The sequence below is a fragment of the Lynx canadensis genome, chromosome C2, assembly GCF_007474595.2.
Source record: "Lynx canadensis isolate LIC74 chromosome C2, mLynCan4.pri.v2, whole genome shotgun sequence".
In the NCBI taxonomy this organism is placed as follows: Eukaryota; Metazoa; Chordata; class Mammalia; order Carnivora; family Felidae; genus Lynx; species Lynx canadensis.
In genome coordinates, this window is record NC_044311.2 from 2527619 (window position 1) to 2549719 (window position 22101).

Consider the following 22101-nt stretch of genomic DNA (forward strand, 5'->3'; position numbering starts at 1 on the left):
TTCTATCTCACATTTAGGTCTTTTATCCATTTTGAGTTTATTTTTGTGTATAGTGTAAGTGGTCCAGTTTCATTCTTCTGCATGTTGCTGTCCAGTTCTCCCAGCACCATGTGCTAAAGAGACTATTTTTTTTCCATTTGATGCTCTTTCCTGCTTTGTCAAAGATTAGTTGGCCATATGTTTGTGGGTCCGTTTCTGGGTTCTCTGTTCTGTTCCATTGGTCTGTGTGTCTGTTTTTGTGCCAGACTGTCTTGATGATTGCAGCTTTGTAATACAGGCTAAAGTCTGGGATTGTAACGCCTTCAGCTTTGGTTTTCTTTTTCAACATTACTTGGGCTATTTGGGGTCTTGTGTGATTCCATACAAATTTTGGGATTTGTGACTATGGAACCACGTTGATTGATTTGCGAATATTGAACGAGCCCTGGCAGCCTGGGAATGAATTCCACTTGATCATGGTGAATAACTCCTTTAATGTACTGTTGAATTTAATTTGCTAGTATCTTGTTGAGAATATTTGCATCCATGTTCATCAGGGTCTGTAATTCTCCTTTTTAGTGGGGTCTTTGTCTGGTTTTGGAATCAAGGTAATGCTGGCTTCATAGAATGAGTCTGGAAGCTTTCCTTCCATTTCTATTTTTTGGAACAGCTTGAGAAGAATAGGTATTAACTCTGCTTTAAATGTCTGGTAGAATTTCCCTGGGAAGCCGTCTGGCCCAGGACTCTTATTTGTTGAGAGATTTTTGATAACTGATTGAATTTCTTCACTGGTTATGGGTCTGTTCAAATTTTCTATGTCTTTCCTTTTGAGTTTTGGTAGTGTGTGGGTATCTAGGAATTTGTCCATTTCTTCCAGATTGTCCGGTTTGTTGGCATATAATTTTCATAGTATTCTGTAAAATACAAAATTCTGTTTGTATTTCTGTGGTGTTGGTTGTGATCTTTTTCATTCATGATTTTATCTATTTGGGTCCTCTGAGAAGTCTGGCTAGGAGTTTATGAATTTTGTTTATTCTTTCAAGAAACCAGCTCTTAGGTTCACTAATCTGTTCTGTTGTTTTTTTTAGATTCTACATGGTTAATTTCTGCTCTAATCTTTATTATTTCTCTTCTTCTGCTGGCTTTGGGCTTTCTTTGCTGCTGTATTTCTAGCTGCTTTAGGTGTAAGGTTAGGTTGTGCAGTTGGAACCTTTCTTGCTTCTTGAGATAGGCCTGGATTACAGTGTATTTTCCTCTTAGGACTGCCTTTGCTGGATCCCAAAGGGTTTGGACTGTCATGTTTTCATTTTCATTTGCTTCCATGTATTTTTAAAATTCTTCTTTAATTTCTGGTTGACCCATTCATTCTTTAGTAGGATGTTCTTTAACCTCCATGTATTTGGGGCCTTTCCGAATTTTTTCTTGTGGTTGATTTCAAGTTTCATAGTGTTGTGATCTCAAAATATGCATGGTATGGTCTCAGTCCTTTTATGTTTGTTGAGGGCTGTTTTGTGACCTAGTGTGTGATCACTTTTGGGGAATGTTCTGTGTACACTCAAGAAGAATGTGTATTCTGCTGCTTTGGGATGAAAAGTTCTGAATGTATCTGTTGAGTCTGTCTGGTCCAGTGTGTCATTCAGAGCCATTATCTCCTTATTTATTTTCTGCTTAGATGATCTGTCCATTGTTTTAAGTGGAGTATTGAAGTCACCTACAATTACAGTATTATCATCAATATGTTTATGTTTGTGATTAATTTATATATTTGGGTGCCTTCACATTGGGGGCATAAATATTTACAATCATTGGCTCTTCTTCATGGATTAACCCCTTAATTATGACGTAATGCCCTTCTTCATCTCTTGCTAAAGTCTTTGTTTTAAAATCTAGTTTGATCAGGGGCGCCTGAGTGGCTCAGTCAGTTAAGCCTCTGACTTTCAGCTCAGGTCATGATCTCACTGTTCGTGAGTTCAAGCCCCATGTCGGCTCTGTGCTGACAGCTCAGAGCCTGGAGCTGGCTTCAAATTCTGTGTCTCCCCCTCTCTCTGCCCCTCCCCTGCTTGTGTGCTCTCTCTCTCTCTCAAAAATGAATAAATAACATTAAAAAATTAAAAAAAAAATCCAGTTTGTCTGATACAGGTGTGGTTGCTCCAGCTTTCTTTTGACATCCATCCCCTCGCTTTCAGTCTGCAGGTGTCCTCAGGTCTAGAATGAATCTTTTGTAGGCAGCATATAGATGGATCTTGGTTTTTTTTATCCATTCTGATACCCTGTGTCTTTTGTTTGGGGCATTTAGTTATTGAAAGATACGGATTTAGTGCCATTGTGTTACCTGTAGGTTTCATGCTTGTGGTGATGTCTCTGGTCCTTTGTACTCTTTGCTGCTTTCCACTCACAGAGTCCCCCTTAGGATCTCCTGCGGGGCTGGTTTAGTGGTCATGAATTCCTTTGGTTTTTGTTTGTCTTGGAAGGCCTTTATCTTTCTTGTTCTCAGTGACAGCCTTGCCGAATAAAGGATTCTGGGCTGCATATTTTTCCTGTTCAGCACATTGACTATTTCCTGCCACTCCCTTCTGGCCTGCTAGGTTTCAGTGGACAAGTCTGCTACTATGCTTATGTGTCTCCCCTTGTAGGTTAAGGCCCGTTTGTCCCGAGCTGCTTTCAGAATTCTCTCTTTATCTTTGTATTTGGCCAGTTTCATTATGTCACGGCGTCGATCTGTTTTTGATTTTGAGCGGAGTTCTCTGTGCCTCTTGGAGTTGGATGTCTGTTTCCTTCCCTAGATTAGGGAAGTTCTCAGCTATAATTGGTTCAAATAAACCTTCTGCCCTTTTCTGTCTCTTCTTCTTCTTCTGGAACTCTTAGGATACAGATACTGTTTCGTTTCATTGAGTCACTTAGGTCTCTAATTCTCCTCTTGTGATCTAGTAATTTCTTCTCCCTCTTTTTTCCCAGCTTCATCATTTTTCATAATTTTATTTTCTATTTTACACATTCTCTCCTCTGCTTCTTCCATGCTTGCTGTCACTGCATCTAGTTTATTTTGCACCTAATTTATAGCATTTCTTCATTTATTGTGACAATACCTTAGATCTTTGCTCTCTGCAGCAATAGATTCCCTGCTGTCTTCCATGCTTTTTTCAAGCCCAGCTATTAGTCTTAAGACTATTAATCTAAATTCTTGTTCAGATATGTTGTTGTGAGCGATTCTCTGGCTGTCATTTCTTCCTGGATTTTCTTTTGAGGAGACTTTTTCCGTTTCATCTATTTGGCTAGGTTTCTGTCTTTTATGGGTTTTAATCGCTTGTTAAGTGTCCTGCACCTGTGAGTACTACCATATTTTAAAAGGGGTCATACGCTGTTCAGGGCCTGGCACTTCAGAAAGTGTTTTTGACTGTGTTGCCTGCACCCTTTTGTTGCATCTTTGGCTGTTCTGTCCCACTGCTTTAGTGGTGGATTGTTTGGACCTTCCACCAGGTGTGTGTGGATTTGTCCGTTGAAGCAACCCTGGACAAAAGGAAAATAAAGTGAAGGCGGGGGAACCTTATCCTGTACAAAGAAATGAAAGGGGTGGAAAAAAACACCAGGCAGAGAATCAAAGAGACTATAAGGCTTAGTCCAGAGAGAGAAGAAGATAGGAAGGAGATATAAAATAGAAAATAAAAAGGGGCGCCTGGGGGTCTCAGTCGGTTGAGCGTCTGGCTTTCGTTCAGGTCATGATCTCACGGGATCGGGCTCTGTGCTGACAGCTTAGAGCCTGGAGCCTGCTTTGAACTCTGTGTCTCCTTCTCTCTCTGCTCCTCCCCCACTCATGCTCTGTCTCTCTCTCTCCTTCAAAAATAAATAAAAACTTTAAAAAAAATTAAAGAAAAGGTATATAAAGAATAGATTTAAATGCCTGATCAAGCAAGCAGAATAAGAATTGACCAAAAATCAAATCAGAAACTATGAGCTCGATTCCAAAGGGAAGAAAAAAAAAGAGGAGGGTAGAAAGAAAAAGGGAAAAGAGTGAAGAGAAGGAAACAAAAGAGAAAAAAAAATCAAAATTAAAAATTAAAAAGAACAAAACCAAGTCATACCTCTGATAGATAAGACTTAAAAAAAAAAAGCCCTAAAACTATAATGTCCGCCCAGCTGGCAAAGTTAATACTGATTAATAATTAATACTAGTAATGTAATATTACTGAAACCTAGTTTAGTTTTCCAAGACGTTTTCCCGGTGTTTTTTCACAGCTGGTCTGTGCAGCACAAGGTCCTCACATGGCATCTGGCACGTGTCTTACCAATCTTTAATTTGTAACCGCCCCCCTCTCCTTGCCTGCCATATTGAGTTGTGTGTTTCTTACATGATGTCTGTTACCCCTTTTTTGTTACTTGGGTAAATATTCAATCTTTTTATATTTTTTATTAAAAATTTTTTTTTTTTTTTTTCAACGTTTATTTATTTTTGGGACAGAGAGAGACAGAGCATGAACGGGCGAGGGGCAGAGAGAGGGGGACACAGAATCGGAAACAGGCTCCAGGCTCTGAGCCATCAGCCCAGAGCCCGACGCGGGGCTCGAACTCACGGACCGCGAGATCGTGACCTGGCTGAAGTCGGACGCTTAACCGACTGCGCCACCCAGGCGCCCCTAAAAATTTTTTTAATGTTTATTTTTGAAGGAGAGAGTGTGAGTCGGGGGGGGTGTGCAGAGAGAGAGAGACAGACAGACAGAATCTGAAGCAGGCTCCAGGCTCCGAGCCGTCAGCGCAGAGCCCGACATGGGGCTCAAATTCACAAACTGTGAGATCATGACCTGAGAGGAAGTCAGACGCTCAATGGACTGAGCCACCCAGGCGCCCCCATATTTCAATCTTTTTAAAAATGATTTTGAGTTTTTCTTCACTTTCTTGCCTGAGTTCTGTCAGTTCCTGTTCCACATTTCTCTCGCTGTCTGCTGTCACCTGCTGTTGTCTAGGCCGTCTGGTCCTCTGTTCGTGTTTTCAGCATGCTGTTTTCATCTGCTTTGTGACAATATTTCCTTGGTGAATTTTCATTACCTATTGGAAAGTTACATGCTCATTTTCATCCTTTTCCTTCTGGTTTCTTTGTGTGGAAGCAGATGGGATGCCTTTTCCATTACTTGTGTTTGGATGAGATTGATTTTAGTAGAGGAGTCGCAAGAGGCTCCTGAGTGGGGGCATGCCCCCCTCCGGTCGTGTGGTAGTGTTCTGAGCCTCTTTGTGTCGGGGCTCCCTCCTCGGCTTCACTTCTTTGGCTCTCAAAGCCTAGCCTGCTTGAGGAAGGACTCTTCCTCCGTACCTGTGTGTCCCTGAATCCCTCACAGCCTTTCCTTTGCGAGGTGCCGTGTCTGCTCTGAGAGTCTGTTATTTTGCTGACCTGTTGGAGTGCTTGCCCCCTTTCTTCTTTTCCCCTGGTTTCACTCCTCCTATCTGCTTCCCCCTGCCTCCCTGCCCTCGATTAACCTGCCTCTTGCTCTCAGCAGTTCCCTCTCGGGATGAGGCCTCTCAGCACTCCATTTTTCCTGCAACTTCTTGGTGCTGACGTGGACCAGTTGGCTTTGCCTTTATCATCTGTTGGCACTTGTTTCCTTATTCCGTTTCATTGTTTTCAAATTTGCTTCAAGTCCTTTTCACTCATGGTGGGTCCTTAGCAATCCCTTTTTCTCCCCAGTGTACTTGGTATGTCTTATCATTCTGGTACCAACTTTGCTATTTGAGGGGAGTGTTTGACCACATATTTACAAATCAAATTTGAAAAGCGATTTAAATTTGTGCCCTTTCTCATCTCCTAGTATAACTAAAGATGTAGCTTTTGTTTTGCTCTGTTGATTTTGCATGTGAGCTACCTCTTATTTAGAATAGTTCAGCTGACTGTTTTAGGTTTTCCTGGTATATAAAACATCATCTGTTGATGATCATTTTTTCCTTTTCTTTATACCTTCTTTATACCTCTTAATTTCATTTTTTTATCTAGATGTTTTGACACATTGTAAGGTTGTTGATGATACGGTTTCATTTTGACTACAGGAATGTTATATTTTCTGCTAAGTATGTTAGCAGGTTTGGGGGTTGAGATTTTATCATGTTAATGAATTGGATATCTATTTTGATTTTACTGAGATTTTCAAAAATATCAGTGATGAATATTGAATATTATCAAATGCTTTTCAGTATCTGTGGAAATAATTTGATTTTTACAAATTTAAATCTATTATTTGGATAATACATAAATAGGTTTTCTTAAACCATTCTTGTATTTCTATAACTTTGGTGTTTCATATTTGCTTTCTCTCCTGTGGTTACTCTCTATAGATGTTCTTTACATGCCTGAGAATATTTTATATTCTCTAGTTGTGGTGTGCAGGGTTCTGAATGTCTGGTAGGTCAAACTCATTAATTATGTTATTCACATCTTCTGTAATCTTACAGTTTTTTTGTTTACTTGGTCTGTCATGCTGAGACAGGAGTGTTAAAATCTTCCACTCTGATGAGGGGTAAATTTATCAATTTCTCATTGTAACTGTTTATATACATAGAGTCTTGTTAAATGCAAAATTTAAGAAGTTTTAGGTCTTTCTGGCAGATTGGCAGATATCAAACATTAAGCATTGAATTTATCCCTGACGATGCCTTTGGCTTCATTGCCTCTTTTATCTGCTGTTATTATATCTGAAACCACCTAAGTAATGTAATTTAAGCTCTAAATTTATGTGAGGCATATGCTCATCTTATGAATTATGAAGGTAGACCTTTTATTTTTGTTTTTAAATGTTTATTTAGGGAAAGAGCGTGAGCGGGGGAGGGGCAGAGAGAGAGGGAGAGAGAAAATCTCAAGCAGGCTCTGCACTGTGAGTGCAGAGCCCGACTCGGGGCTCAGTATCATGAACCGTGAGATCATTACCTTAGCTGAAATCAGGAAGTCAGATGCTTTAACCAACTGAGCCACCAGGTGCCTGAGAGTAGACCTTTTTAAAAAAATCTATTCCTTTTTTTTTTTTTAAGTTTATTTATTTTGAGAGAGACTGCACAAATGGGGGAGGGGCAGAGAGAGGAGGACAGAGGATCTGAAGTGGGCTCTGTGCTGACAGCAAACAGCCCGATGCGGGGCTTGAACTCACACACTGTGAGATCATGACCTGGGCTGAAGTTGGGTACTTAACCGACTGAGCCATCCAGGCGCCCCTAAAAAAATATGTTCCTGTCAATGCTGAGGTAACATGCTTCTTTGTTGACTTCTTGTGTTGGCTGGGTACTTTTTTTCTGACCCAGCCTTTCACTGTTGGAGTAGACATTTGAGGTTCCTGCCTCCATGTGGGGCAGTGAAACGAGTGTTTCTCCGTAGATGGAGATGTGTTTGTTTTAAGACCCCTGTTTCAGGTCTTCATGAGAGCTTGTAAGACGTTTTAATTGCTAGTCCTTTGGGTTATAGAAATATTCGACAGCCAGCCTTCCTTAATGTTGGTTTATACTTACTGGCCTCACTTACTATACTTACTGGACTTTTTTTTTTTTTTTTTTTACTTTCTTGGTAATTCACGCATGTGTTGGGACGGATGCCTACTATGTTTATTCTTCATTTTTGATATTTTGGAATTTTGGGATGGGATAATTTCTAGGTTATTCTGTTGACCACATTGCTGGAAATGCATGTCCTCAAAGAAATTTTTTAAAAACCGTTGCTTAGATCATTGGTTGAGAAAAACAAAACTTTTTTTAACATTTTTTTTTTTTTTTTTAGCACGCAGCAGAATTGATTAAAACAGTGGCATCTCGCTATGATGAATATGTCAATGTGAAAGACTTTTCTGACAAAATCAGCCGTGCCCTTTCTGCAGCAAAGAAGGATAATGACTTCATCTATCATGATCGAGTTCCAGACCTTAAAGATCTGGACCCAATTGGCAAAGCCACACTTGTGAAATCTACCCCAGTCACTGTCCCCATCAGCCAGAAATTCACTGGTATGTCAAGTACTCAGATACGCTTTAATCTTACTCATCTTTTCCCCAGTTTAATCTGTTGTTTTGGTAGTGAAAATCACATAACTGCTATTGTATGTTTTGAATATGATTTGCATTCATGTTCAAAATGAATATGAGAATAAAAATGAAGCGTTGTATCTATAGTGAAAATTCAAGATGGAAAGTAAATGGTAATACAGCATGTGTAAACTATCCAACACAGTCAGAAAATTTGAAACTACATTTGAGTAATGATTGAGACTTTAAGCATTTGTCATTTTAACATTTGTTATATTATTTAGGATTCTGCTATTAAAAATAAACATTCATAAATATGACTTTAAATGTATAAACTTACAGAGTCATGGTTGTATGGGATAAATGTTATAATATCCTTGGATTTTGTAGATGTATTCAATGTATAGTAGTTTCTAGCTGAGATCCCAAGGATAGTATTATATGTTATTGGGAAAGGCTGATTATTTTATTTATTTCTGTTTAGCAAACAAGATGTGTTTACCATGTGCCAGGGACTCTTAAGTACAGATAACTAGCTCATAATTAATATTCTCACGGCAGTCTCATGAGATGGGTACTATTGTTATCCCCCTTTGAGTGATGAGGATATTGACGCACAGAGTGCTTGAATAATTTGCCCAATGTTGCAGAGCTAGAAAGTGGTGGAAGGAGCTGGAAATTAAACCCAGGCAATGCGGACTGCTTAACCAGTGTAATCAACTAATAAAGAGTGTAGATCTTCTTCACCAAAGAAGTCAATGACAAACACATCTTAAAACGTTAAGAAAATTAAGTTCAAAGAAAAAGCTCTCATTGTTCATGAATATAGTGCTCTAAAAATTCTCTCCGTCGTTGTACTTCCAGTAGTGATTTAGTTTTGATTTTTAAATATTTGTAGATTTTTATGTGAATATAGGAAAGGGAATATGAGCATTCACTTTACAGATGGACTTTTTGTCTTGAAATGTTGTTGAAATTCACATTGCTCATTTTAGATTTGTTTGAAAATATGGTTCCTGTGTCAGTGCAGCAGTCGTTGGCCGCCTATAATCAGAGGAAAGCTGACTTAGTTAACAGATCAATTGCTCAAATGAGAGAAGCCACCACTTTGGCAAATGGGTAGGTACAGCTTTAACTTTCATAAATACATCTGTAGAGTTCTAATGTTTTCTGTTTGATTGTTACCCTAACTAAATAGTTTATGAAAGTTTCGTTTTCTGAGCTTGGAACTGAATGTCAAGGCTGTGTGAAGCAGCAAATACACATTCCTATGCATTTTGGGTAGATGCTCTATCTGTTAAGTCCTAGCAAATAGACTTGGAAGAAATTCGATTTGTGAAACAAGTGAGAGTTTTTGACCACTAATTTACATGGTAGGAGATACTTATTTGAGGGAAATGAGAAGTAGAAACGAAACTTGTAAGTTAAGATAGATAGCATGGTACATGGTTCAGTATTCTGAACTAATTTTTGTTAATGGTGGATTGAAGAGTAACAAAATAATACATTGGCTTTTAAAGTGTCTTCAGTATAATTTTCAATGAAGTACAACAAATAGACCCACTTGAAGTGTATAGTTCAGTTCTTTCCGATCAATTTATACCATGTAACCACCACCACCGTGATCAAGATAGAGAACATTTACATCACCCTAAACAGTTGCTTTGTGCCACTTCAGTCCTTCTTCCCCTGGCCCTTAGCCGCTGCTCATCTGCTCCCTGTCACCCTAGGTTGGTGTCACTTTTTACACAGGTTAATATAAACATTATGGCGTGTGCATTACATTACACGTACATTACGGTATACAACACGTTAGGGTATTGCTACAGTGTGTATGGACGGAACCCTTGCGGTATGTTCAGCGCATATAGTGTGTCCTCAAAACGTGTTCGGCTGCTTTCACTTTGCGTAATGTTTCTGAGATTCATCTGTGTGGTATGTATCAGTTTGGTCCTTTTTATTAGTGAGCAGTATTTCATTTTATGGTTAAATAGCAGTTTATTCTACATTTGCCTGTTGGTGGACATTTCACATGCTGTGAGCATGGATGTGCAAACCTTTGTGTGGACAGGTTTTATTTCCTTTGGGTAAATACCTAGGATTACAGTTGCTGAATTGTTCGGTTGGTGTAAGCCTAACTTCATGCAGAACAGCCAGATTGTTTTCCAAAGTGGTGGCTCCAGTTCATATCCCCACCTGCACTTTTTGGGAACTCTGCATCCGTGGCAGCACTTTGTATTGTCAGTCTTTTTAATAGTTTTAGCCATTTTAGTATGTGTGTAGCAGAATCTAATTGCGGTTCAGTTTACATTCCTGTGATTACTAATGATGTTGAGTAACTCTTCGTGTGCTTACTAGCTATTCATCTATCTTTTGTAACGTATCTGTTGATATTTTATGCTCGTTTGTTAAAATCGAGTTTTTCTTGTTCTTAGTATATTTAGAGCAAGTCCTTGTCAGGTATATGTAATTGAGAATTTTTTTTCCTAGTTAAATTTTTCAGGTTTTTAATTTTGATGGATGCATGGATTTTGACCTGACTTTTCTTTTTCTAGAAAGAAAACATAAGTTTACCTTAATAACCCCTCCGTTATGTAAATGAAATAATACTTGATACTGTGCTACAAAACTGAGAACAGATGAAGATTCTGTGATTAATACCTAGATCAATTTTGTAGTCTTGATGTTCTGCTTAGATGACATGAAATTACAACTATTTTGTATATTATTTCTGACTCGCCAGTAACAGTATAACAACCAGAAGTATGGTAAAAGTTTGTATTTTTTAAGATAGAATTTTTGATTTTTAATTTCTTAGACTGAAAGAAGTTAAGTTTGAGCTTGAGCTCAAGGTAGCTCATGTTTTTTAATGTATATTCTTACTTTTGGCTTTTAATTCTGAACTGTGATCTTAATTCTTTAACAATTTTGTTTTAATTTTATCAATCACTGATTTCATTTTTTTATTCCTGTATCTTTGCTTTATTTTTCCATTGATGAGGGTTGTCAATTATTTTGGGGTATGAACTCCATTGCTATTGATTAGGATATACAGGAGATTAATGTTAAAAAAATTTTTTTTTAATGTTTATTTATTTTTGACAGAGAGAGAGAGAGAGAGAGAGAGAGAGCCAGAGCATGAGTGGGGGAGGGGCAGAGAGAGAGGGAGACACAGAATCCGAAGCAGGCTCCAGGCTGTGAGCTGTCAGCACAGAGCCTGACGTGGGGTTTGAACTCACGGACTGCGAGATCATGACCTAAGCCGAAGTCGGACGCTCAACCGACTGAGCCACCCAGGCGCCCCTTTTTTAATTTTTTTTTTTTGTAAACGAGGAGATTAATGCTTTAAAGATGGTTTAGACCTCAAGATGACACAGTATCTCATTTTTTCAGGGTGTTAGCTTCCCTTAATCTTCCAGCAGCAATTGAAGATGTGTCTGGAGATACTGTACCTCAGTCTATATTGACTAAATCCACATCTGTGATTGAACAGGGAGGCATCCAGACTGTTGATCAATTGATCAAAGAGCTACCTGAACTACTACAAAGAAATAGAGAAATCCTAGATGAGGTATGTTTTAAGAGATTTGTTTTTCAAGTAAAAACTGCTCTACGCCTTGGTGTCCAGTGGGGATAAGGACTGGTTGCTTTCTTTTGTTGGGTTTCGTAGGGTAATACTCACCATCTTGATGAATTTACTGTGGCCGAGGGCCTGCCTTTCAACTTCAAGAGGAGTTCTAATGGAGGGAGAATGAATTCATACATGCCTTAAGGGTGTATAAATGCACATTAATGAAACTCATGTGACCATGATATAGTAGTATTGATATACTGTTGAGAAATAACTGTCAGACAAACTGTTCAGACTCTTCATAATTAATGATTTCTTTTCTACGAAAGATTAGATTTCTTGGTAAATGTAGAATCAGACTGAGGAGGTTAGGCCATCAAATGTTTTATAAGCCCACTGTATCCATCTTCCAGTAAGAGAGGGCATTTTATCAATGGGTATGGAACACTAAAGTTTTTTGGCCAAAGTCAGCTGTTTGACAGTGTTAATTCTCCGTTTACAATGCCTTCACCTCTTTCTCCTTATTGAATCACTTCTTCCTTTAGTGATAAATATATTCAAATTGGTTATATAGGCTTTTGCCACTTGAGGAGTCACGTCTTCAAGGTGACTTCTGTGAATCAATGCTTTAGTCCATGGTGTTTAGTTTTCAGCTGACTTGCAGAGAATATTGTATTTACATCATTTCCAAGTACTTTGGGACAGGGATAGAGGACTTAAGTAGCGTTGACCCTTGCACAGCATGGGGTGCTGACCCTCCCTCCCCCATGCAGTCAGAGATCTGAGTGTAACTTTGGACTCAGACATAACTACTCATAACCTACTGTTGACTGGAAGCCTTACTGGTGACATTAATAGTTGATTAACCCATATTTTGCATGTTATATATATTATATTCTGCATTCTTAAACTAAGAAATGTTATTAAAATCATAAAGAAAATCATAAAATCCTAAGAATCCTGCATTTATAATATTGTACTGTAAAAAATCCACATGTAAGTGGACCTACAAAATTCAAAGCTATGTCATTCAAGGATCATCTGTATAGTGTGAACCATGGGGAGGAGAATATTTACCTCCTGGGTTTTGTTTGTTTGTTTGTTTTCCTTTTAAGGGTTTTCTAAAGTAAAAGAGTGAAACCTGTAACCTATGGAACATAGTACATGCTTAATAAATGATAGCTATTATTACTATTACCACCATATTACTATGATGATGAGAGTATAGTCACTATACTAACTGATGCAGAAGTGGTTGTGGTGACATATTAGCTACTGAAAAAGGTTAGAAAACTTAAATGAAAACTTACTGCAGTATTGGCCTGGGGAATCTGATTCATGAGCGGTTCTACATTAATTATACCATCAATGTTACCAACCTCATCTATGTAGAGGTAGTCAGCGATCAGATAATTGAAAGCAAACAGAATTGATGGTACAGAGTTCAGTGCCAAAACCTTGCTGTACCGAGCTTGTTAGAAGTGCAGCATCTCAGACCCCATCTCAGACCTTCTGAATGAGGATTTGCATTTAACAAGATCGCAGGGTCATTTGTGTGTACGTGACTATTTAACAGACACTGCTCTTGAGGTCATAGACTTGGTTGATTTTTATGTCAAGCAAGCTTTTATCTGGTGTTGCAATTGAAAGGACGTGACAATAGTAGAGAGCCATAGGGAGAACAAGGGGGAGAGTGCTATTTAAGGTCACACGAAAGTGGAAGCAACAGGAAGTAATTGACAGGGAGGGAGAAGACAGATGCTGGAAAATGCAGGTATCGCAAGGCAAATATCAGTCTGGGGACATTTAGTAAGTGGAAGTTACAGTCGTAAACCATTCTTCAGTGTTGGAGTTGTAGTTGGATTTGATTCCCGGGTTTTGTTCTTGGCTGTGACCCTGGGCAGATTACTTAACAATCCTGTCTCACTTGACTTACCCCCAAAAATGGGAGAATAGTGTGTATCACGTAAGATAGCTACGAAGTGGGATCATGCGTGTACCTGCTAGTTGGTAGTTATTAAATATCACTGTATTTCCTTGATTTTAAGAGGTCATTGACTAGAAGATGCATATTTGATTTTGAAACGAGTTCTATGGAAAAAGAACATTGCCTATTGAAATACTGTATTTCAGTGTAGTTGCGAGGAGCATTTTTGTTAGAAATATTAGTGTGTGAAAAGCTTACCTTCTAATTACAGTGAAACTGGCATTCTGAGTGTGTATGGTACATGTCTGTTGCCTGCCTGTCTTAACATGAGGTACTTTTACTTGTCTCATTTGATGTTTCTAACAGCCTTCTGGAGTAGTCACTCTTACCTGGTTCAACTGTACTTGGAAGAGTCCTCCTTTTAAGTAAGTTGTGAGTTGTGGAGTCAGGTTGTTGAAGCTGGTATTCTCTGGTGGCTTTTAGAAATTTAGTTTAGTCTTGATTTTCAGAATTTTGAAGTGTCCAATTAGTTTAATTTTTAGATAATCAATTTATCATTGCTAGGGATCTGTTGGGTCTTTTAATCTTCACTCCCTGTCCATAGATTCTGTTTCTTCAGTTACTTTCTTTTCCGTTCTCTCCTAACGAATTTCTTCTAGTGAATGATGGTTCTTTTGATGATGATCAGTTTTCATATCTCTTAACATTTCTTTGACTTTTTCTCTTTGTGCCTCTGGCCCGCCTTCGGCTCATTAATTGGTTATAGCCGTGCTTTTGTGCTTTCAGCCATTCTGTTGAGTTTTTGTTTTTCCATTTATTGATACCTTTTGTTTTCATCATATCTAATTCTTAAAAAACAATCTCCTGTGTTTATTTCACAAACTGCATGTCTGTTGTTTTTGAGGTAAAATTTGCATAACATAAAAGTCCTCATTTTAACCTTAAAGTGTACAAGATGGTGGCATTTAGTGCATTCATCTTGTTGTGCAAGCGTGCACTGTCCAATTTCAGAGTGCTTCTATCACCCCCGGAAGAAACCCCCATCCTCATTAGCAGTCACTCCTCATGACCCCTTGCCCCGTCTCTAGGCAGCTGCTAATCTGATTTCTCCCTCTGGATTTGCTTATTCTGGACATTTCCTGTGAATGGAATCGTAGACGGCATGTGCACCTTCTGCCTCTGTCACTGAGCATGATGTTTTCAGGTTCATCTGTGTTATAGTGTCAGCACTTAATTTCTTTTTATGGATGAATAATACTTCAGTTGTATGGAGGTATCACCTACTGTTTATCCCTTTATCAGTAATAGATATTTGGGATGTTTCGCTTTTTGGTTATTGATAATGTTACTTGGGGAACGTTTTTTTTAAGCACCTGTTTTAAATTCTCTTAGGTATATACGAGAAGTGGAGTTGCTGGGTCATATAGGAATTCTATGTGCAACTTTTTTAGGAACCGCCGAACTATTGTCCAGAGCAGAGCGCACCATTTACATTCTTACCAGCAGTGTGTGAAGGTTCCGGTTTCTCTACATCTTGCCAACCCTTACAATTGTTCTGTTTTTTAATTCTAGCCAGCCTTGTGGGTATGGAGTGGCATCTCATTGTGGTTTTGACTTAACCTTTATACAGAAAATCCTAAAGTTAGTAGTTTAATAGGGATTGCACTGAATGTTTGAGCAATTTGGGGAGTATGCCAATCTTTACAATATTAAATCTTCTGTGATATGGAAGGGATGTCTTTCCATTTATTTAGGTCTTCTTTAGGTTCTTTCAACAGTGTTTGGTAACTTTTGGGGTATAAGTCTTGCACCTCCTTGGTTAAATTTATTCCTAAGTGTTTTATTCTTTTGATGCTATTTAAATAGAATCGTTGTCTAATTTCCTTTTTGGATTGTTCATGGCTACAGTATAGAAATGCAACTGATTTTGTATGTTTCTTTTGTATTCTGTAACTTTACTGAATTTGTTTATTATTTCTCATGGTTATTTTGTGGATTCCTAAGGATTTTTCTTTATGTAAGATCATGTAATCTGCAAGTAGAGGTCGTTTTACTTCTTCCTTTTTGGAATCTTTGTTTAAAGTAGTTTGGTGTATGGATATACATATTCTCTAGTTACTCTTCCTTTTTAATTTACTGAATAAGGTAATGGCTAAATGCAGCCCTGCATTTATAAGACTTTGTGTTAAATATGTCATAAGTTGGATTTGTGCAACAAAACTGTTGTACCAGTTGGTACCCCAGCCAGTAACGTAGGGCACTCACTCCCATCTCACTAATTCTCACCTGTCTTGAGTCTGATCATTTAAAAGTGTTTAAGTTTTTTATTATCAGAAATGATATTTCATTGTTGCTTTGCCCCCTTTTTAAGTCATTAAGATTGTTGGATGAAGAAGAAGCCACGGACAATGATTTAAGAGCAAAATTCAAGGAACGCTGGCAAAGGACACCATCTAATGATCTCTATAAGCCTTTAAGAGCAGGTAAAAATGTGCATAAATGGCTTTCACTTGCATAAGTTCCCATTTTTTTTTAAAGGTTGTTTTTTTTTTTTAATTTTTTTTTTTTTCAACGTTTCTTTATTTTTGGGACAGAGAGAGACAGAGCATGAACGGGGGGAGGGGCAGAGAGAGAGGGAGACACAGAATCGGAAACAGGCTCCAGGCTCCGAGCCATCAGCCCAGAGCCTGACGTGGGGCTCGAACTCACGGACCGCGAGATCGTGACCTGGCTGAAGTCGGACGCTTAACCGACTGCGCCACCCAGGCGCCCCTAAAGGTGTTATTTTTAAGTAATCTCTATATCCAATGCGGGGCTCAAAGTCACAACACTGAGATCAAGAGTCATGTGCTCTTCTGACTAAGCCAGCCAGGTGCGCAATAAATTCCCAATTTGAACCCACATTTTTGATTGATTAAATTAGGGTCATTTGTAAACCAGTTGTTACTAAAACTACTATTACGAAAACACAGGTGTTTTTCTCAGTTCATTGTAAGATAAAAACTAAATAAGTAACAGAGGTAGTCCATGTTCATTATAAGAAGTTTGGATTCTTAAAAATGGTATAAAGTAAAATTAAAATGATTCTGGGGGCGCCTGAGTGGCTAAGTCGGTTAAGCCTCCGACTTCGGCTCAGGTCATGATCTGACGGCTGATGGGTTCGAGCCCTGCATCAGGCTCTGTGCGGACAGCTCAGAGCCTGGAGCCTGCTTCAGATTCTGGTTCCCCTCCTTCTCTCTGCCCGTTCCCACTCACACTCTGTCTCTCTGTCTCTTAAAAAAATAAATAAACATTAAAAATTAAAAAAAAATGATTCTGTAACTCTCTTTTCCTATTCCAAGGCCTGTGCATCTTTTTTGTTTTTTGTTTTTTTTAAATAGCTTCCCCATGGGAAGCATATTTGTAAAAAATAACGAGGGGCGCCTGGGTGGCGCAGTCGGTTAAGCGTTCCGACTTCAGCAGGTCACGATCATCACGGTCCGGGAGTTCGATCGAGCCCCGCGTCAGGCTCTGGGCTGATGGCTCGGAGCCTGGAGCCTGTTTCCGATTCTGTGTCTCCCTCTCTCTCTGCCCCTCCCCCGTTCATGCTCTGTCTCTCTCTGTCCCAAAAATAAATAACCGTTGAAAAAAAAATTAAAAAAAAAAAATAAATAAACGAGATCATATTATATACATATGGTTTTGTAATTTCATTTCATTTAGTAGTGGGTGGAAAATAGGAGTTTTATCAGTTAATTAAAAAAATCTTTTTTTAAACGTTTATCTTTCAAGAGAGAGAGAGAGAGTATGGTGGGGGGAAGGGCAGAAGAGCTAGGGAGACACAGAATCCGAAGCAGGCTCCAGGCTCGGAGCTTGTCAGCGCAGAGCCTGACCCGGGCTGGAACTCATGAACCATGAGGTCATGACTTGAGCCGAAGTTGAACACTTAACCAGCTGAGCCACCCAGGGTGCCCCACCAGTTAATTTGAAGTCAAATTATCATTTTTAAGACTTTAGTTATTAAGATTTGTGTTTGTTAGATAAATGTCATTACGGTTGCTAGAGACTTGTTTTACTTCTCTGTAAAAGGAATTAATACAATTGATTTTTTCTAAAATATATTTGCTGTTCTTGGGGCGCCTGGGTGGCGCCAGTCGGTTAAGCGTCCGACTTCAGCCAGGTCACGATCTCGCGGTCCCGTGAGTTCGAGCCCCGCCGTCAGGCTCTGGGCTGATGGCTCAGAGCCTGGAGCCTGTTTCCGATTCTGTGTCTCCCTCTCTCTCTGCCCCTCCCCTGTTCATGCTCTGTCTCTCTCTGTCCCAAAAATAAATAAACGTTGAAAAAAAAAATTTAAAAAAATAAAAATATATTTGCTGTTCTTTAAAGTCAAGTTGAAACTGCTCTTTTGAGTAAGTTGTAACAATTTTTGGAGTGTTTCTATCTTAATGAGTTGGAGGAATACATTAAACTGATGTCAGCTTTTTTTTTGGTGGACAATAACCATAAATGTATTTTAAGGTTTAACTGCAATTTTCCAGAAATAAAAATGCCAAGAGTGACAGGAGCTCAGTTTCTGTATGTAGTGAGATGGAACCCATAGAAGAGGGGGAAAAGGAAATTGGAGCGCAGAACTAAAAGTATAACCAACCCATAGATGTTACTGTTCAAATCAGTGCTGTGCTCAAGTGACATTTTTTTCCCCCGACAGAGGGAACCAACTTCAGAACAGTTTTGGAATAAAGCTGTGCAAGCAGATGGGCAGGTGAAAGAACGTTACCAGTCTCACCGAGACACCATTGCCCTTCTGTGTAAGCCGGAGCCTGAGCTGAACGCGGCCATCCCTTCTGCTAACCCAGCAAGGACCATGCAGGCAGCGAGGTAAGAAGATGCGTTGTCATGTCGGTGGTCATCTGCTTATGAAAACGATGTTCGAGCCATTATGAGCACAATGAATTGCCACTTTCATATTGTCATCTTTTAAAAAATGCAGACATAAATTGAGGTCGTATGTATAAGTAGAACATATACATTGTGTCATATGTAACTACATTGGTGATATACTATCCTATAATAATTCATTTATTGAGTGTTTCTCAATAAAAGGGGCTGGAACTCATGAACCGTGAAGTAGAAGGACTGGGTTTGGCCAGATGTTTTTCTGACCACACTTTTTTTGTTTTTAGTTCCATCATTCTCTGCTTCCTTCCACTGTATTCCACTGGGACTATCTCTAAAGGAAAAATCAACCAGCTGTGCGTGTTAACCCGTGGGTAACGTCATCATGGCATTTCTACCTGTGACAGGAAGGGGAAGACCATAGTAGGGCAAGTGAGTCAGAAAGTCCTAAGAGGAGAAGGTGCAAATATGCCTTAGTGGCTGATTACTGTGCCGTGATGTAGTAGAATAAAATAGAGGCCCTGAAGTGCATAGGAAAATAAGCCAAAGGGCAAGAAATGTTTGCCTGAAAACTTCTTGAAATAGGTGAATTTCCTGGGGTAGTAGGTCTCAACGGTTATCAGTGTTGTGCATTGTCTTTCCACAGAAACATTTCATGTATTTATTCAACCAAGACTTCTTGGGTACCTACTCTGTAAGGCACTATGCTAGGTACTTGGAAAAATCAGCAATGAATCATAAACAACCTTTACCCTCAATTTTCAGTCCAGTGTGGAAGATTAGCCATATACAAGAGAACTGTAATACAGGGTTAGAAATGCAGAAAGTGTTGTGACTATAGAAGTGTGCTGGGGCGCCTGGGTGGCTCAGTTGGTTGAGCATCTGACTTCAGTCCAGGCATGATCTCGAGGTTGACGGGTTCGAGCCTCGCGTCAGGCTCTGTGCTTATGGCTTGGAGCCTGGAGCCTGCTTCTGTGTCTTCCTCTCTCTCTCTGCCCCTCCGCCGCTCATGCTCTGTCTCTCTGTGTCTCAAAAATAAATATAAACATTAAAAAAAAAGTATGCTGTGAGGATTTAGATGACTAAGCACTTAAATGCTAGCATTTCTTAAGAAGCTTCTTAAGAAATTGGCACATGGTGAGAACAGAGTTGACAGGCAGACAGAGTGAACACATAAACTCCGAGGAAGACTGAGAGTGGGTATGTCCAGAGACGCTGTCAGAGAGGTTCAGTGGAAATGAGCCCCCACGGTGAAGATTGCATGGTTGAATGTGCACAGAACCCAGATCTCTCAAGGTGGGGGGAACCTGACGGAACAAAGAATATCCATTAGATGCTTTAAGGAAGTGGGAGGAAGGAAGAGGAAGGTGGTTAGATTACTTTGTGAGGAACAGAGACTACAGACCCACGGAAAGAGCAACAAAATCTGGCCCTGTTTTTATTTTCGGGAAAGAGAAAATCCCTGCTTAGTATCCTCTTGTCTCCTCCCTCCCTTCCTTCCTCCTTCCATTTTATTTTTAACTAATCTCTACCCCCAACACGGGGCTCGAACTTACAACCTCAGGATCAAGAGTCGCACGCTCTATTAACTGAGCTGTCAGGTCTCCCCTATGCTTTCCTTTTTGGCGTCTTGTCTGTGACTTAGAACTTCGCACGGCTCTGGTCCTTTGATTCTCCTGCTTGCAGTAGAAAAGCACAAACTGGTCTATGCGGCGCACAGTTGGAATTGGCCTGCATAATGTGTTATTATCTGCAGTTGTTGATTCGTAGTGGTGTTACATAGGGGAAGAAGATTTGTATGGTCATACGAAGTTACTTTACTGAAGCTAGATTCTCTGGATGGAAGCAACAGAAAACCTTAGTGCTCTGTATATTCGTTATCATGTGCCTTTATCAAAGCTATTTCAGGTAGTCGTCGTTGTGGTTGATGACGCATTTCAGCCGGAGTTTTTTTATGATAAAACACAGTCATTTGAATTCTGGTATTAAAGTGATAGGAAAGTGCACATTTTATTAAGGCAGCTCTGATCTTACTGGTAGGCCTCTTTCTTCTTTTATGTGAAGGGGCCTACTGTCCATCTTGGTGTCTTGGCCATTTGTTTTTACGTATTGAGTTGCTCTGAAAAATTTTGCAAGCTGTGGGTAATTTGTGTTGAAAAATCCTTTTTTAAATACCTAGGACTGCTGCTGTGATAGTGCACCTCTGATCAGCTAGGGTTGCAGAATCTAGTCCACATTTGGGCAGCCAAGCCTTGGCCCTCCAGTAGGGCTGAGTCTGCCCAGAGGAAGGGGCCTTGTGTTTTGTTTTGTTTTTTGTTTTTTTGTACAAAAGTGATATCCACTAATACTCACAGTGCTGTATCTGCCTCAGGTGATGGAGGGGTGCTTTGGGGGAAAAAAGCTCCCATCTCCTCAGAGATAGTTCATAAAGTAGCACTGTCCAGAGCCGTGTGTCCCTCTAGGGCTTTTTTCTGGCTCCCACAAAGTCATCTTCTAGACTAGTGGGTGATCTGCAAATACAGCTTTTATTTACTCTTAGTTTTTCATAACAAAATATATAGACAGGTGTCCAGATGACTGGCATCTCTTCATTCATTTGCTCACCAAAACTTGTTGAAGACTTACTATATGCCAGAAACTATGGCATGGTGGTCCCTGAGAGAGAGAGATGGAAAACCCTAGATTAGCTTTAGTGTGGGGTAAGTGTGGTCAGCTTCCTGCTGTTCTGTTACCGAGGTAGTCTCATGTCTCCCTTTTCTGAAACCAAATTGGCAGGGTCTGAAAAGTAAAGCTGATGTCTCACTGAGAGTGTTTGGTGTGTGTGCCTGCCTGTGTTTGGTGATGAGATGCCACAGAGAGTTTGGTCATCCACATGGGGCCGGCACGCAGTGGGCTGCGGGCTAAATCCAGACTGCCTCCTGTTTTTTGTGTGGCCTGTGAGCCAAGAACGCTTCTTACATTTTTAAATGGTTGAAAAGAAGTCATATGATGTTTTAGGATTATGAACATTATATGAAATTTCAATTTTAGTATCCATAAATAATTTTTGTTGGAGCATAGTTATACTCATTCCCTTTGCATTCGTCTGTGGCTGCTTTCACACTAGAAAGGAGAATTGAATATTTGTAATAGTTGTAACAGAGACTATGCTCACCAAAAGCCAAAAAAAATTTTTTTTTTCTTTTTTCCCTTCTGTTCTGGTTCTTTACAGGAAAACTTTGCAACAGCCATGGGTCTTTAAAGGTGAAATGGCTTAGGTGATCTCATTCTGCCTTCCTGCTTTTACTGTGTTTCAGCCATACTGGCCTTTTTTTTTTTTTTTTTTTTTTTTTTTTTTTTTTTTTTGGGTCCTTGATCATGTGAAGCTTGTTCCTGCCTCAGGACTTTAACAGTTGCCTTCCTTCTGTTGGGGTCTTTCTTCCATTTTGCTTGGTCGCTGCTTCTTTTTCATTAAAGCTCCAGATGTCACCCCTTCCCTTTCTTGGTCATTGTCTACTGTATTACTCTATTTTTGTGTAGTTGTTTTAATCCTCCCCTCCCTTCTTCTGTCCCCCACATGAAGGAAGACTCTGCTTTTGTTAGTAGTTGTATTTTAGAACCTAGAACAGTGCCCAACATGTGAGGATTCAAAAAGTGTGATGGAATGATAGCTACTGGTAACCTAACGCTATAAAGGGATGTAGTTAATTGCAGTTGACAGCTAATCGGAGCTGTTTATAAAACACAGAAATAAATACAACAGGGTTGTAATTATTATTTAAAAAATT

At 39.5% G+C, this 22101-nt stretch overlaps 1 protein-coding gene across 1 annotated transcript in view; it reads left to right on the forward strand.

Moving 5' to 3' along the window:
- LOC115523826 (programmed cell death 6 interacting protein) overlaps window positions 1-22101 on the forward strand; it is a gene marked incomplete at its 5' end in the record, with an annotated part of 59616 nt that overhangs the window by 16160 nt on the left and 21355 nt on the right. The window contains 7 exon segments of the mRNA XM_030330073.1: window positions 7721-7943; window positions 8957-9080; window positions 11355-11532; window positions 15831-15942; window positions 18147-18175; window positions 18177-18311; window positions 18772-18778. Coding sequence (XP_030185933.1) covers window positions 7721-7943; window positions 8957-9080; window positions 11355-11532; window positions 15831-15942; window positions 18147-18175; window positions 18177-18311; window positions 18772-18778 — 808 coding nt within the window.